This window comes from Empidonax traillii, unplaced genomic scaffold (assembly GCF_003031625.1).
Source record: "Empidonax traillii isolate 1590-97213 ecotype Southwest subspecies unplaced genomic scaffold, ASM303162v1 scaffold373:size1354568, whole genome shotgun sequence".
Lineage (NCBI taxonomy): Eukaryota > Metazoa > Chordata > Aves > Passeriformes > Tyrannidae > Empidonax > Empidonax traillii.
Genome location: NW_020955566.1, coordinates 259,766 through 276,745, shown reverse-complemented (window position 1 = coordinate 276,745; position 16,980 = coordinate 259,766). Strand labels below are relative to the sequence as shown.

The window sequence follows — 16,980 nt, the reverse complement described above, 5'->3', positions numbered from 1 at the left end:
AATTTTCCAATTTGTGTAAATTTCACAGCAGTTTATTATTAGAATGAAACTCAAGTACCCAGAAACTGTCAAGATGGTTCAGTGATTTAATGCTGGCTGTCCTGCAGCTTTGACTGTAATCAGCAGATGCTCTGGCATTACCATAAATGTTTTTTTAACCGTCTCCATAAAAAACAAACCAAAACAAACAAACAAAAATTTTTTCCTCTTTGAAGTCTCCTGTTTCTGAATAAATTCAGTATGGGTTCTTTTGCATAATTAAATATACCATGATGGTCTCTAACCATTTGTTTTTAATATCACCTTTTGAGCTAAACACATTTGCAAGACTACTTTATAAGTCAAAATGGACAAAGGAAAAACAAGTCTTTGGTTACAAATCCTCTATTTCAGTGGCTTGGGAGGTCCTACTGCCTTTTGTCTTGTTTTCTTAGTGAGTGTAAAGGGTTAGAGTGTAAATTAGTCTAATTTTTTTATCTTCTATGTAAAACTTTCTCTTCAAGTTTCTCTGTGAGAAAGAGGTTTTTTCTGTAAGTGTAAAGGGTGTTGTATTTTAGATTTTTGAAAAAAAAAAAAAAAACCACAAAAAAACCTCTTACATAGCAAGATTAACTTCTATTAGCTGGTTACTGGTAATTAGTACTTGAGTGCAATTAATTAGGAAAAGAAGAAGCTGAAAATGCTACAGGTGGCTTCTGCTTTTTTTTAAATACCAAGGTGTCTGCTAAAAGTCCAACCGGTAGAGTATAGGGCAGTAAATATGTTCATCATGTGAAAAATTCATACTATTAATGTTGTTAAACACAGCACTTTGAATTCACAATGACTGGATTAATTACCCATTACAGTGTGTTTTGAATTTGTCTTGTGTAATTAATTGATATTTGGAAGAGTCAGTAAAAGCCATCTTTATAAAATAATTCCTCCTACAGACTCTATAGAAATCATCATCCCTTTGCAAAGCAATTTGTCACACTTGCAAAGTGCAGTTGTTGGTGTCAAAATACATGTATGACTGGATCATGTGCTGCTATGATCAGGTTCTTTAAAATTATTGTAGAGATGCCTCTGCTTGAATTAAGGTGCCAATGAGAGCATATGCTAAAGTCAATAGTACGGAATTTTATTTACCAGCAAATATGAGGTGGAGAGAGAGAGATAGAAAGAAATAAGAAAAAGAGAGAAAGGAGGAGAGAAAGAGAGTGATAGAAAGACAGATTAAGTAGAAAAAAATATTACCACTCCATAGGTTTTGACAGCATCCTGTTGATCCTCCTCTTGTGTTCTTCTCAGTGGTGAAAGTTCTAGTCTTGTCAGAGTGCAGTCTGGATCCATCAAGGGAAGCCCAGGATGGTGAGGGAAAAAACCCATGGTGGGAAGGGAAGTCCCATGTAGTGGTGAGGGAAGGAGTCCATATAGTGAGGGAAGAAGCTCAGGTGTTGAATGAAATCTGGGCCATGAGGGAAGACCATGACAGTAAGAGAAGTCCCGTGGGGAGGGAAGAAGCCTGTTTATGTTGAGTGAAGTCTTGAAAGTCCCATGTAGTCAGCAAAGCCTGAGGTGGCTTTCATTATGCTTAGTCTAGGTGGGAATGCCCCTGATACCTCCCCTGGGACGGGAAGTTTTACACTGGATGTTGTAATACTGGATCTCAGGACATTTCAGGAGACACCTTTTAAGATGTTACAGCTGCCTGTCATGCCAGCACAATTGAGCTGATCACTGCCCATCAGCAGAGATTGGATATATCTTCAGGCTACATGTGAATTGCTCTGATAATTCACCATAGAGGTGGTGGGTGTTATCAAAGCTGTGTCATTTGTGTAAGGACAAAGAAACACTGTTCCACCTTGCAGGATTTGCCTCTTTCCTTATCTTGTCCAACACCAAGCTTGTACCTTGAAGTGTCAAATCTGCATGCCCTCAGCACCTGGGCTGTTACTTTGCACATCATCAGAATCTTGACTGTTTGAGCCATTAGCACTCCATCCACACTTGTGGATACATTCTTCTCCTAGGATAAATGGACAATGGTACCACCTTTATCTTATCTCAGTGACCTCCACAGTCCAAATTAGTAGGCATATTCAGGGAGGGTCTGGCTTCAGTGAGCAGTTTCTTCTTTGCACAGTTTGCTACAGTGGATATAGTCCTTCAGTGATTTTAACAATATTTAAGCCATAAACCATTTCAATGTCTCACATGCATGAAGTAGAAACATTTTTCTACATCCCAGGTCTCTCCACAGGTAAGCAAGGCCCAATTACAGTCCATCCCATAGAAAGGAAATAATTAATTGAAAGCACATAACATTAATTAGAACATCATATTAGAGCAAGAGACGAATTGTCAAAAGAATATATATGCAATCTCGTAGAGCAAGGAAAGATGAATCAATTTTCCTCTGCCTTTATTTCTCAATATTTAGCTTTGTATATGTACTATTTTATCTTTTGAATATGTACTATTTCCTGCTACACAGTTTCAGTCTCCTGGATAGCATACTTTTAGCTGTTTTCTGCAGAACTTTGTCAGAGGAAAGAAAGGACCATAAAAATAATAATACGAAAGTTACATGAACAAAGATGATTCAACTTCATTTCCATCCAGTGTATTTATGAAAGCAATCTTGGATGTTTGTTTACACAAGTTAAGGTCAGGTCTGCTTCCATCCTTTTGAGAAGAACCCATGATATAAAAAAGCACTGATTAGAATTTGGAGTTTTCATAAATACTTTTCCAGGTTAGTAAATCACTACACTCTTCCCTATCATAGTATTAACAGCATGAAATGCTCTCTGTTGCTCTTCATTCCAGAGACTTGTTTTAAAAACATTTTAAAGTGAGAGGAGCCTGAGCGCCATATGCCATTCTTGCAGTCTTTTGAATAATAGTGAATGACAGCCCACTATGACTGTGACCTGTGTGGGCAAGAACTGCCCTAGGACATTTGTCCTGTACCTGTTACAGGAACATGAGGAAATTATGTTTCTACTCAACTATTAAAACTAACACCCACCTAATTTACTTTCAACTCTAGCCTTTCTTTTTTATGCTGTTCCCAAAAACATTTCCAGGAGACTACAAAGCCCCCTTTTGCTTAGAAGGAGTTTGATTACTTAGGAGAGAAGAGCAGTGGATGATGAGAGAAACAAAGGTTTTCCATTGGTTTGATCTGACATTACAAAATATTTGTACTCTAACTTCAAGCAATGCAACTTACCAATACTCTGATTGCTGATAAAAGCCTGGGAATGGAAGTTTGGGATAAAAATAAGAACTAAAAATTGTTTGGTTTTGTAGCAGTTACTGGAATAGTTAGGGAGTAGCTTGTAAACATTTGATATCAAGAGTAGTGAATAAGAAAGAATTTAGTGTTAAGCTTTTAAAGCAATTACTAGATGTAGAATTACATGGAATCACAGAATGGTTTGGGTCAGAGGAGGCCTGAAAGATCATCTAGGTCCAATACCCCCACCATAGGCACAGACACCACTCACTAGATCAGGTTGCTCAGGACTCCATCCAGCCTCGAACAATGGGACCTAGTTTTGGTGGGTTTTGCTTTTTTTCTTCTTTTTTTTTTTTTTTTTTTTAATGCATGCTAAACAGTCAATACTAAAGAAAAGCATCAACATTATTTAGAGCAACAACGAGTAGAATCTCATGAGTACCAAATTAGTCTTTAAGACTTGCTGTGTTGTTTGGATTTGTTGGGGGGTTTATTTTCCAAAGGTAGGAGGCTTCCTACTGTGTTTTTCCACAATGGTTGGTAAAAGAAGACAAAACTTTATGGTTCTTTTCCATTTCAGTAGTTTCATCAGCATATTACTTATCATTGCCCATTGCAACTGCTAGTGGCTTTCTTTTGATGGCATCAGTCTTTATTCATATTCCTGAAGTTCTGTATCAAAGTGCACCTTGAAACCAATATTCATGTACAGGGAGATGCTGTGCAGACAGGTTTGGAGACTAAATGTGTCTACTGTTCAAAGGCATCAGTGGCGGTTTAGTATGTGGGATCTACGTTAATTATCATCAGCTGAATGGAGGGTAGCTTTAGACTATGGATCCCTATGTTATCTTGCCACTTACTTATCACTAACTTATATGGCCATCATTTTTGGCAGTTAACTCTAAAGACGATTTACAATTCAAGCTGCAATATACTTGTGAACAAAAAAAAAAAGGCAAGTAATAAACCACATTTCAGGAATTTAAAATAATCTAAATATGTTAACTTCCAGTTTTATTATTGTCATTTCCTGGGTATTTCTTGATTTGAAGAAGAGCAAATATTGATATTTATCCTATTTGTACCTTGGGAGAAATCCCATAAACACCTAGGCTGTGTAATGTTTCTGACCACTTCTGAACACTTCTGCTGGGTATTCATGTAGATCAATATTTACCTTTTTATCCTTTTCATCCTGACATAATAAGAATGTTAATTTATGAATTATTAATACTAAAGTTATACCGTATGATTTATCCATTTTGAAATTAAGAGTCTTAGAATTTAGTTTTTCAAGAAGGATTAGAACCATGTGCTCTAAAAGTCAATAATGACGACACAGTAGATTTTTATTTTGGAAATTTCCGTTTGCAGTTGCCTAGAAATTCACAAATGAGCCTTCATTTGGGGAGAAATGCATGAAAAGACACTGTAATTCAGGGTGAAATAAGAAGGATGCCAAACTCCTGAGTCTGAAATAGTCATCAGAAGGTTTCTTCTTTCATATACATAAAAACCTTGTGTGATTTCTGCCAGCAGCTTGATCCACACTCTTGTTCTTTTATTATCTTGACAGGCACTCAAGACTTTCATTAAAATGCCAATAAGTTAAAGTTGCATTTCTTGTAAAAAAAGTCATTGCCTTATCACAGGTGAGAATATATTAGTTCAAACAGAGAAATTGGTCCCAGCTCAATGGAAATGCAAGCTACCTTTGGAAAATATAGGTAAAAGTCTGAGTGGAGTGATCAGCAGGAACTTGAAGTAGTCTTTGAGAAGGTGTAGGTAGGTAAGGAATTAAAGGAGTTTTTAAAGGCTTTGCTTTAGGGCCAAATGAAAGGGAGCTGGTCCATCATAATTCCTCTCATAAGAAATTAATTTGCTCACAGTTTGTAATTGATTTTCTTTGAAATTTGGTATCTATAAATCCTCCATATTAGCTGCACTTAGTGTTGACATACTCTATTCTTGCCTTTGAAATGAGCATAAAAACCCAATATTTGCTCTTTCTGAAAACTTTGTCTCATCTAAATTGAACTTACTCATAGTGTTTATTCCTTGTGTTTCGCTCTTTTTCAATGTAACACTCACGAAGAGAAACACTATTAAATGAAATGTGCATATTTTAAAAAAATACTCCAAATATCAGTAACACTTTTTAATGCCTCATTATTGTCTGCTTAAGATTAGTAAAGTTGTAAACATTTAGTGTGAAATAATAGGGTGTAAGAAATTACTTATCAAGCACAAATCTTTCACGTACAGCTCCCACTCCTTTAGGTATTAGGGCTGGAGCTGCAGGTTCAAACTGAAATAAGTTGTAACAATATATAGCACTCCTTTAACCAGGGACATTCTTCAACTCTATGCTGGTCAATCAGAGGAATTGTTGGAAAAATATGAAACCAATAAAAAGTGTTAAAAGTATTTTCCATTTTACTATCCAGTAAGGAGCTATCACATTTTTTATGAGTGATGTTATGTAATAGGAATGGATCTTCTAGCTGTAGTAGCCTTTCATATTGTGTCTAAATTCTGGTTCTGGGTGGTAGGGCAGATTTGGCCTAGAGTTTTGAATCTGGAAGTTCAAAATGACATTTTTCAGAATTGATGAAGCACTTTAATGGACTATTTTAAATAGGGAATGGAGTCATCTTATCTCTAAGCTGTTCTGGTGGGTTGGTCTTGGGTGGCAGCCAATCTCCCACCCAGTTGCTCATTTGGTCCCCACTTTGGTGGGGAGGGATGGGAAGGAGATGAAGAAGCAGGAAATCTCATGGATCAAGATAAAGAGAGGGAGATCACTCAGCAGTTACTGTCACTGGCAAAACAGTCTTGACGTGGGACTAATTAATTCATTGCCAGTATATATATACACTACTGGGTGTTGGAAAACAGCAACAGCAACAAAACAAACAGAATAATCAAAACATAGTCTTCCTACTTCGTCAGGCTTGGCTTCGCTCTAGACCCCTGCCCCTTAATTATCACTGCAGATCCTGTCATTGAGAGAACTAATGGCACAGAGGAGTGACAGCCTCAGCCATGCCCTGTTGGTGGGTCCCTTGGAGCCATCTGGAACCAGCTATGTCTGCACAGGGCAATCGTGGTCTCTCTTCACTGAGGCCACTCCTGCAGTTCCTCTGCTTCCAAAACTTTGCTACCTACACCCAATACAGCTCTTTACTTTAGATCTGAAGCTAGATGCACCTGAAGTGGGAATTCAGAACCTCCACCTTGTCTCGAACTTAAAAACAGAGGTCCTTGAAGTGTCTGCCAGCAGTGATCATACTCAGCCTTTCAAAATAAGGTCTATTGAAGAAAATCTCACCCATTTAAAATATTAGCCAGTATTGCCTGTTTATATCAAAAAAATAGTTCATGCTTAGAAACTGTTTTCCTCATACCTTCAACAAACAGGGATGCTTTATATTTTGATGTCATCAAGGAAACCCTTTAGGAACATCTCCAGACTTCTCAAGGGCTGCTGTTTATTTAAATGGAGAATATCCTCACAAGGTCCATGGTACATGACCATTGTCCAAATACACTTCACTTTTTCAGATTGCCTTGGGGCATGCATAATGATATGGCAAACGTAATTTGTGGGAAATGGGCAGGACTTCCAGACAGAGGCTGGACTGCTGCAAGCATTCCAGCTTGTAGGAATGCTGTACAGCTGCATCCAGAATCAGCACATGGCAGGCTGTCAAAAATGCATGCTCCTTTCCCCCTGATGTTCTGCTGGGAAAATACATGAACACAGCATCAGCATGGTGTTGATTTTCCTTGGGTTTCAGTTCCATGCATCAGGGACAGGGAACCAGAGACAAACTACGACACTACACTGGGAAGACAGTGGTAAGAGTTACAGCTAGGGCTCTTACTTTTTCTAAGCCAAAGCCATTTGGCACAGGAACATTCAGAGTCTAGGATGGGCAAGTCATGATATAAAATGTAAAAATAATTTGCATTGCAGGTAATGTTTGTATGGGTGGGCTTTAGAAAATCTTGGCATACACACAGCTTCAGGAATATGATGTAGTATGTGGAGCACAAGTCAGAGAGATCAGAAATATTCCACTGGGGTTTTGAGCGTTTTTCACTGTTAACTTGGTAAGAGATGTAATGAGATTGTAACTGCAATTGTTCTTTCTTATGTTACAATTTTGTTATGCCCTACATTGAGATGTATGACAGTAATACAAGCGTATAATGCCATGTAATGCAGTTCTCCTTATTGTATTTGCAACTTTATTTTTCAATCAGCTTACAAGTATTTACATAAAAATGAAATATGTCCTTAGTATCAAGACTTTTATGGAGAAACTATGTGATGAAATAAAGCTTTTCAACGTCCTTTTAAATTTTTTTATTTATTAGGTATTTTTTAAAAATCTATCACAACTTTAGTGAGTCTCTTGCAATCATTTTTGTTCTTTATTAAAGATCATATATAATACTATTATGCACTATTTAAAATCTCCAGTTGATCATATTTTCCTTCCCTGGGTTCACAGCAGGCAGGTATCATACTACTGGGTTTTTTTGTTTACCTACTGGTGCACTATTTCCTTTTTCTGAATATGAAGTATGGAGTCTTTAATGGATTATAAGCATATTGTTATAAGTTATTCTATGTTAGGATACTGTTTATAAACTGTGGAAAGCTATATTAAGCACAGTTTTCTGTCAACTGAATTTCCTGAGCATTACTGTTAAAAGACTTGTATCTAGATGATAGCAACTATTTGGCTCTAGGTTATGTGAATATGTTTTTGAAATGTTTTTGATTAAAAGTGATGGTAAAGAAATTAATAGCTGCGCAAAATGAATTTTAATAGGACTGGAGGACCCACAAGAGTTTTGATATTGAACAAGGGAAAAGAAATTATTTAAATGTTATGGAATCTGACACTAAGACTTCCATGCCTGAAAGTATTCACCAGTAGTAAAGTCAAAACTATTATGGGTAAATGTCTTATCACTCCAGTGTTTAGAAAATTTAATCATTAATTCAAAGGTTTTACTTTGTTTTTCATCTGCATAGTGATTGTTTTGATATGACAAATGACAAATTTCAATTGTTAAAAGTGACCAAATAGTAGAAACTTGTCTCAACTGCTTTCAGTATATACAGCAAATTAATAAGCTCTGTCTTTATCTGGTGATTTTTAATGTCTAATTTCTTTTTGTCTTGCTACTGCCGGAAGGTACACCTTGCTACAGTAGGTGGACAAATAGTGCATCTCCGGAAATGTAAGCTTTTTTCTTAACAAGAATTCATGCAGAAGTGCCCTTCCATGAGTAGTTTTCATTTAACCTTCTGTAATTTTAGTTATTCAATTCTTTAAATGTGTATTTGAACCTAGGCATGTAGGTGTGTAAATACATTACTTTTATTCTACCATTTGTTTCAACTATAGTTTATTGTCACAAGCGCAAAACAAATTTATGTATGTCTATGATATAACAGTTCAAACCAGTTTAGGATGTCTGTTAATATCTATATGGTTTGTGAATTTTCTGTGTGTTCCCTTGCTCTAGAGACATAGGTGGCCAATGTCACTAAGCCATCTTCTTGCTGTTTAGGCAGCCATATCAAATACTGTCTTCAGAACCAGACCAAATTCCTGCTTATGACTTATGTTTTCTTGCTCTCAGTTCTATACATATGAATTCTAAAACTTCATTACTCTGGTGATTCAAAGGTTTTAACGGCTGTTTGTTCTTGTACTTTTTTTGTACATAAACAGCTGTTTGTTCTTGTGCTTTTTTTTGTCTGTTAATCTTGACTTTGGACTCTTCTTAAAAGTCAGTAACTATATACTTTATAGTCTTTATCATACTGATCTAAGGAGGTCCAGCTTTTCCACTGTAGTGGTCATAGTTGCATGCTAACCTGCAGCAGCTTGCGGCTGTGTAGTTCTAAATTCACATGTGAGGTGCATTGGCCTTTTTAAACCACCCACCTCAACAGATACATGTTGAAAATACACTTCTCTGGGTTTACTACTATAGCATAGGATTTGAAGGAGATGTGATAACAATCCAAGTCAGGGCAGTGGAATAGATGAGGTACTCAGTCACCAATGAATGCAAGTTTTGAATCAGCCTGTGAAGCAGTACAGAATGTTTAAGAACTTGGTGTTAACACAAATTAATTCCTGCTGGATTAAAATAAAAAACTGAAGAATTAATGAGACTTTTTACCTTGCTTGTATCTAACTAATTTTACAGTTTTATTTAAAGGGAAGTGATCTCTGATGAATACCACCAGTAGCTATAGTAAAAACCTCAAGTATTACAGCAGTTAATTCTTTAGGTGCATGTTGACTAAAGTGAAATCTGGGGCTGTAGGTAAACGTATATGTTTTCTAAGACAGGACTAGCAAAGTTCAGTGTTTCTGAATGACATTAACAACAACCAATTTACAAAGCAGGGAACTCCTACCTACAGTTACACTAATACTGGACTTGCACTTAGGCAATGCTGTATGGAGAAGTTTCTCCTTGATTTAAGGAACATACACGGTAAAGGCGCCACGTGATTTAGGAAGTAGCTGAAATAACAACTTTGAGATGATAGCACTGGATTTACATAAAATATGTGTGTGCAAGTGCTATTTTTTATAATTGACATTAGCTGCTCAGTATTATTTGTAGCATGGCTGAGACCAAAGCATTCTTATTATTTAGGAAGTGCTGCTTATCACTAGCATATAGCGTGTCACATATTAAGAACATGAGACTTTGAGATTTTTTTCTAGTGAATTGTGACATCATCACTGAAAAGGAGATGAAACAAGGACTACTCACATAAACTAAGCGTTTCAGGCACTTTTCCATTTTTCACTGTTGCAGGACCTTTCAAACAGAAGGAAAAGACACTTGTCATGCAAGCTGAATGCTCCACTCCTTATTCTATGCTTAGAAAGTCAAAAATATCAACATGATTGCTGTTGTTTTAAGGAAAAAAAAAAGGCACAACTGTCCTTAGCTTTACTCTCTCCTATTCCCGTGCAAGAATTCCAGATTATAGGCAGCAATTTATGGGACACATTGAAGTGCAAGCCTCAGTTTCTGAGTGGTAAAAGGATTTGGATTGATCCCAACAGCTACTACTTCTTAATATCTAACTTGCAGCAGTTCCCTACTTAGACTATTTGCTGTTGTAAATCTCATTCTGAGGTGCCTTACTCTGCCCCTCGTACACTATGAGAAACTGGGAAATTTTACTGCTGGATTTTACTTTGAGGCCTCAGTTCAGAAGTGTTCCCCACTTTTGTTACTCAGTCTAGTTCACCACACCTGACTGATTCTCACGTGTGAGTATTTTGGGGTGAAGACTGCTGAACTGCAAAGGAGTTAAAATTTAGTTTTTGGTACATTTGAGAAGCTTACTTTCAGTGCTTAATTTCTTTTTGCCTTTTTTGAAAGTCCAACAGCTATACTTAATCTTTTATTATATGACAATATGTTTTCTTCTACTTAAAACAAAAGTATTGATTTTTGAAGCACCAAGAATTTCTCCTGCTGCCCCTAGATTGAATGTAAACTGAAAGATCTATGATACAGCTAGTAGTTTGTATATTGACACAGGTAACATGCTTTTATCAGCCTGCAAATATGTGTTCAGAATCAATAAACATAAACATTTAAGGCAAATGAGATATTTAAGAGTGTACATAACAGGGATATTTTAATTATATATGATGGGTTTATTATATGTAATTATAAATATGTGTTATTAAATAAGTCTTTGGCTTCCTGTGATTCAGGAACACTGAAATGTGTGCTGCTGCATATTCAAGGTCAAATTATTTTCCTCAGTGTAAAAAAGAAAAAAAAAACCAAACCATTTTTCAGCTAAGTGCAAAATTTATCTTATGAAATTTTTATTAGGAATTATTTGACTTAGAAGATAGTAGAAAGGAGGTGTTTATATTCCTTCACTTTTCAAAAGGTGATCATACTTACAAAATTTGCTGAGATTGTCCAAGAAAGTATGTAAAATCCTCATCCATCACTGAGAGCCCCTGGTCAGGGAATGACAGTGCAGTAAATATCTTCAGCAGCTGCCTTTTAATGTACAAGCTGTTTTCGGTAGGAATTTTCAGCACTCACATAAAACACACTGTCATGAGTGACTGCCTGTGCTCCAAAGTCATTACTGTTGGGATGATGGAACATCTTTCAGTGAATAACCAAAAAACTTTAAATGTCATGTCAAGTGTGTTGAAGGCATTTTCAAGCCTTGCTCAAGGTTACATGAATATTGAGTAGGCTTGTTTTTAAAAAGTTTGAGATCTATGAGAGGGACCACTCATATGCTGGTTTGGAGAACAGTCACTTGATTTGGAAGCGGGGGTGAGGAATGACAAAAAAAGAAATCTGTTTATTAATACATACCAAACCTGCAAAACTCCTGCCTGGATATTAACTGAGTGCAATTTCCTGTGACAGTCAATGCCAGTGATATTTACCAAAAAGTAGTGAATAATGCAATTTCATGAAATTACTTAGCTGTCTAAAAGTTCACAAAGGGAAGTTATTAAAATGGATAATAAAATTGAAACAGATTTTTTAATACATTTTAAGATTTGTACAATTAAAAAATATATAGTGAATATAATTAACCAGATAAAACCTTGGAAGACACTGATAGGTTCTAGGTACTCTGTTTTCTCTTCGACTCCAGTAAGAAATGAGGGTCCTGTCAAGCTCTATCTGGGATTTTGTGAGAAATACGGATGCTAATCTAATGAAGTCATGTGAAGTCTGTATCACTTCCAAGGGACCAAACCCACTGCTTTTGAAGTGATAATATATTTTTTCTTGCCTCCTCGGCAATCATTACTCCTTCTAGTTCATCATCTGCATGTAAAATTTGTCTGATCAAGAGGTCTTTTTATATTACAAAATATTGAAACTGAGTATTTTAATAGTGAAACAAGGTTTGTTTGGTTTATCTTCTGCAGAGAACCAGAAAGAGCAACTAGAGAAGCCGTGTTCACACCACAGTATCAGTTTAAACTTGACAAGAAGCCCAGTCACCAAAGAAGTTACATATGATGTGGAAACAAGTTCCAAGGCATGGAACAAGGCTGTTGGGAGAAAGGAAGCCTGTCACGGAGAAGGCAACAAAGAAAAGAAAATAGATCGTATTGGGTCTCCCAAGGGAGAAGCCATTCCAGAAGTAGAAGCTCTCTTGGCAAGACTGCGAGCACTATAGAATAAAAGGTTATATATATAAATATATATATATATTTATATATATATATAAAAAGTTAAATAAAAGCTGAAAAATAAGTTTACATCTTTAAAAATACAGTCATTTTCTATTATTGATATTGCATACTTCTTCCTAAGTTTCTCTGTGGATGAATGACAATCTGCTTCTAAACTCTTTGCAAGACTGTACAAAACAATACTATGTTTTCACATAACTGCAAGATGATTTTTTATTATATGTTTTTACATAACAAGTATATGAAAAGAAGAAAAACTAAATTATTCCAAGGCACAATCCTTTTAGTGGACAGACTGCTGACCACCTCATCTGAGTGCTTCTCAAAATAGGAATATCTTTTAAATAATGTTAAATCATCATGCCTGGGAATAGGGTCAGTAAATAACAGAAAACGTATTCTTATCTTTTCTACTATAATTCCTGTACTTAAAAGGTTTCAACACCCTAAATGTATCATTACAGTACCCTTTACAATTACAGTAATAACAAAAATGTATCGTATAAATCAGCCATATTCCAACTTGAGTTCCTCAAAGAGCACCAAAGTTTTCTGGATAATATATATGTATTTACCAAATGGTAATCCATGGGCAGTAAACAACAAATCTGTGCAAATAATGTATTTTTTGTGTGATTAATATATCACTGCTGTGAAGCTTAGTCATGAATATTAAATCAAAATAATATATACAAAGGTTTTGCAATTGTGTCTGTAGCTGGGGAAAATGTCTTCACAGTTATTTACCAGTGTAATATCTTATCTTTTCACATGTGAGTTGATATGTTTCTATAAAAGGAACAGGTAATGGAAAAGATTGTTTTTTCACAAACTCATTTTCCAGTAGCCTGTTAAGTCTTATTTGCTGGCACAATAGGAGTCTTGCATGTAATTGCATCTCTTTTATCCCACTGTCATTGTACATTGTTGCGTGTCCCCTATCATATTTATTAATTGTACATCATAAAGAGTTGCTACCTGTGTTACCAAATAGGAATCTACTATTAGTATCTTTGTTCCATTATTTAAAGCTTCCTTATTATAAGAGTGTATTAAGTATCTAATATCTTTCTTTTAAATTACTCTATTTTTCTTTACAAAATGCTGAAAAATATGTCTTTCAATAAGAGTCAGTTACATGAAACCAGTGTTTCAATGCTCCAGTGCTTTTTATATCCTTGTTTAAGTTGCCTTTGTACTTCCTGCACTAAACATTAATAAAGTTAATTAGAACTCGAAAACTGGGCCTGTTTATACATATTGCATGGAAGACTTTTCAACCATCATGGGAATCAATCTCATGTTTCTGAGGCAGTTTTAACTGTCACTATACACTAATTATATTTCCTGCCTTAGCTGAAAAAAAAGAGGTATAAACAGAAGTCGCAAAGATTCAGAGAAGGTCTCAGTCATTTCTCCAGCTCCCCTTGCAAACAAACAGTGGGCACAACTGTCACAGAGAGACACCTTTGATAACTTGAAATGTATCTTTAGTGGATAACTACCAGTAGTTGTTACACTAAGGTCTTCTGCACCTCCACTGTTAAGACTTACTACCCCTGTTTACAGGGTGCAGTAAAAATTACTATCTTCAAAGTGCAATATGATTGACTAAATAAAAAGGTCCTTCAAACACAAAGCAAATGCACATTCAAGGGGAAGAAAAGCAAACCATTCACTGAATCTCTTCAGTTGCCGAGGGCATTCTAAAATTAAAAGGCTAGGAGTAGAGAGCCATCTCTGAAATACTAGGAGGAAGGCCTACCAAGTGCAGGTGGAAGTACAAATTCATTTTTGTGAACTTGTTCATTTGAATTAGTGGGTGATAGTCCCCAGGAGAAAGCTTACAGTTCAGGACACTACTGTGAGTTGATCAAGCAAAGAAAAGTTACAAAACTATCTACTGATTTTTTCAATTAATTAAGTGTTACTAGCAGCCTAGCATCTCCTGATTTTAAAATAAATATGTATCTTTAAAATTATAGAACTTAGGTACTTTTTTTTTTTCAGTTTGAGAAGCTTCTAGAAATATATTCCAGGACTTCTAGTCCTTATAGTCCTTGTGTTTCTGAATTAATCCTTTCAAACAGCCATCAAGTTAATTCACAGTTTCTTTTGTATCACAAGGAGAGCAAAAAGCTGTGCAACTTCTTAAATTCCATGTAAATACAGTATCTATTTTTTCCCCTTCTATTCTTCTTTGTATTACCATAATTTGATCTACTCAGAGTTCAAGTACATGGTCCAGTTGAAGTACACAGTAAGTTTTCTTTCATCATCTTTCTTTAATTTCCCTTAGATGCAAAGAAATACAGAGGACATTTTTGCTAGGAAAAAATGCTTGTATTGCCTAATGAGTTCAGGTAAAAATAACTTTGAAAGTATCACAACTGTATTCTATTTCTATGCTTTCATGGTTTTATTAAAGTGTAAAACTCAGCTTGTAAATTATACAGAATAAATTACTTTAATTAAATTTAGAAATTCATTTATTCAATTTAAAAGTTAATTCAATCTCAAAATACTTGGGTAGACCTTTATTGGTTCATGCTAGTCATTTTTAGTAAGCCGTTTTTAGTATCAAGTCTACTCCTTTAACTGAAGGACTGAGTTATAAACCATTTGTGCCAGATATGGACAAAGGTTTCACATACTGTGCCAAACTCTGTAATTCACACCAGAAAATTAAATCCTTACAAAGAGAGCTTCCTGATTTCTTCAAACATGACTGTTCAGATAAAAGCATTTGAAGTAATCTCGCAAGGCACATTGCACTGCTGCTTCCCTATCTGAGGAGTAGACAGAAGGCACAAACATCCATGACTTTTCTTAGCAGTACAACTGTAAAGGTCTAACACATCTTTTTAGTTCTTCATGTGCATGTTGGATGACTTTTCATTTCACTCAGTAAAAGAATTTTGATTATTACATCAACTTTTACTTTATATAGACACCATGGCGGTGATCTAAATTCATACATAATATTCTGTTTTGACCTTAGCAATATAGGAATGCTTGTGGTCAGTCTCTTCAAGCCACACAAAGCCAAGCTTGGCACCTGACTCGCTGGCTATAGGTCATACACTAGTGTGTGTAAACCCATATGGCAAAGTGATGGTGGTGACTTTATTACAAAACAGTAAAACAGCATCAGGATGTGGTGGCTGCCACGAGACACGATACTGCTCTGAATTGGGCACTTTGTTAAAGAAACATGGACCAGCAACCTGAAAAAAATTGTACTTACTTGTGGTTCCCAGTAGTTATGGCAACGCTATTGCTTGGGAGACCGTAAAACCACACTAGGAAAAAAATATTTCCAATGCAGTTGCTACAAACAATTTTTGTCCAACAGTTTCCTTGTTTTCCCTCATACAAACAGTCCTCAGCCTGTCCCATCCAAAATCACGCTCTCCAGAACTGCACAAGTTGATGCTGAGCAGCTGGAGGTTCTGCAGCCCTTCAGGCTTTTATAATACAAGCTGAAAAAGAAGACATAGACTCTAACACTTTTTTCACATCTATTTCTACTGAACAGGACCAAATTATAATTTTTACACTAATCTTTTCAAGTCTTACAATACTCAGGAACTATAAAACAAATGGGTAATAAGCAGGGGTCGATAAACCCTAAGCTATGGCATCTGAAACATTGTAATAAGCAACCAGGGTCAAGTGAAATAGCTCAGCAAAAAAATAATTACATGACAACATTGTTTTCTTCTGAACAAAATAAAACATTACCATTTTCTAATTTTTTTAATGTGATGTGTAGGTTTTACACAACTGAACTGCAGCAGAAAAATAACTTCACTCAAGAGTGTGAGGAACTGTTTGTCTAGTTTGTGGGAAAAAAAAGAGACAAGTTGCAGATTTTTTCAGTTTTCAGTCCATTTTTATGCCAAGATTCCTATATGTAAATTATATGATATTACTATTTGCTATTAAAATAACTACAGCACCAACTCATGAACTTGGTTTACATTTTTTTGACACATAAAGCAAGCACATTTTCTTCCTTTCCAAATACACTGCCTTCATTGCACTATTGGGTGTTTACCTGAAGTATAGTATTTAGATCAGGGCTGTAAAAACATGTTGATAAAAGATTCTGATCAATCTGAGTCCAATGAAGAATAAACAAGAGGTGGTCCAGATACAATATTTCTGTCCCTCCCAGCTTCAGAGGTAGCTGAAAAGTTTCATACATTAGCTGAGTACATTTAAACCCTTCTGTTCTTCTACTTCCATAATGCAGCTTTTCCTTTTTGTGATCCGTGCAATGGCATACACTGAAGAATTATTAAGGGAAATATTTTCTGTCAGCTTACCAAAAAGACACGACTTGCATGCAACATCAACCCTATATACCGTGGGAGGCGTAATACTTGAACGTAACCCAAACAGAGGCAGATAAGGTGTTTCAGTCCTCCAAAAGAAAATGGTTCCTTTTATCTAAATAAGCTTATTCCATTGTTGATACCAGAATTGTGT

General features: G+C 35.8%; 1 protein-coding gene across 2 annotated transcripts in view; it reads left to right on the top strand.

The window, feature by feature from the left end:
- DIAPH3 (diaphanous related formin 3) overlaps positions 1–14,870 on the top strand; it is a 212,636-nt gene extending 197,766 nt beyond the window's left edge. For both annotated transcript variants that reach the window (XM_027892890.1, XM_027892891.1), the window contains 2 exons: positions 12,217–12,471; positions 12,510–14,870. In XM_027892890.1, the coding sequence (XP_027748691.1) occupies positions 12,217–12,470 (254 nt within the window). In that variant the 3' untranslated portion in view covers position 12,471; positions 12,510–14,870. The remainder of the gene's footprint in view (positions 1–12,216; positions 12,472–12,509) is intronic.
- Positions 14,871–16,980: the final 2,110 nt, after the last annotated feature.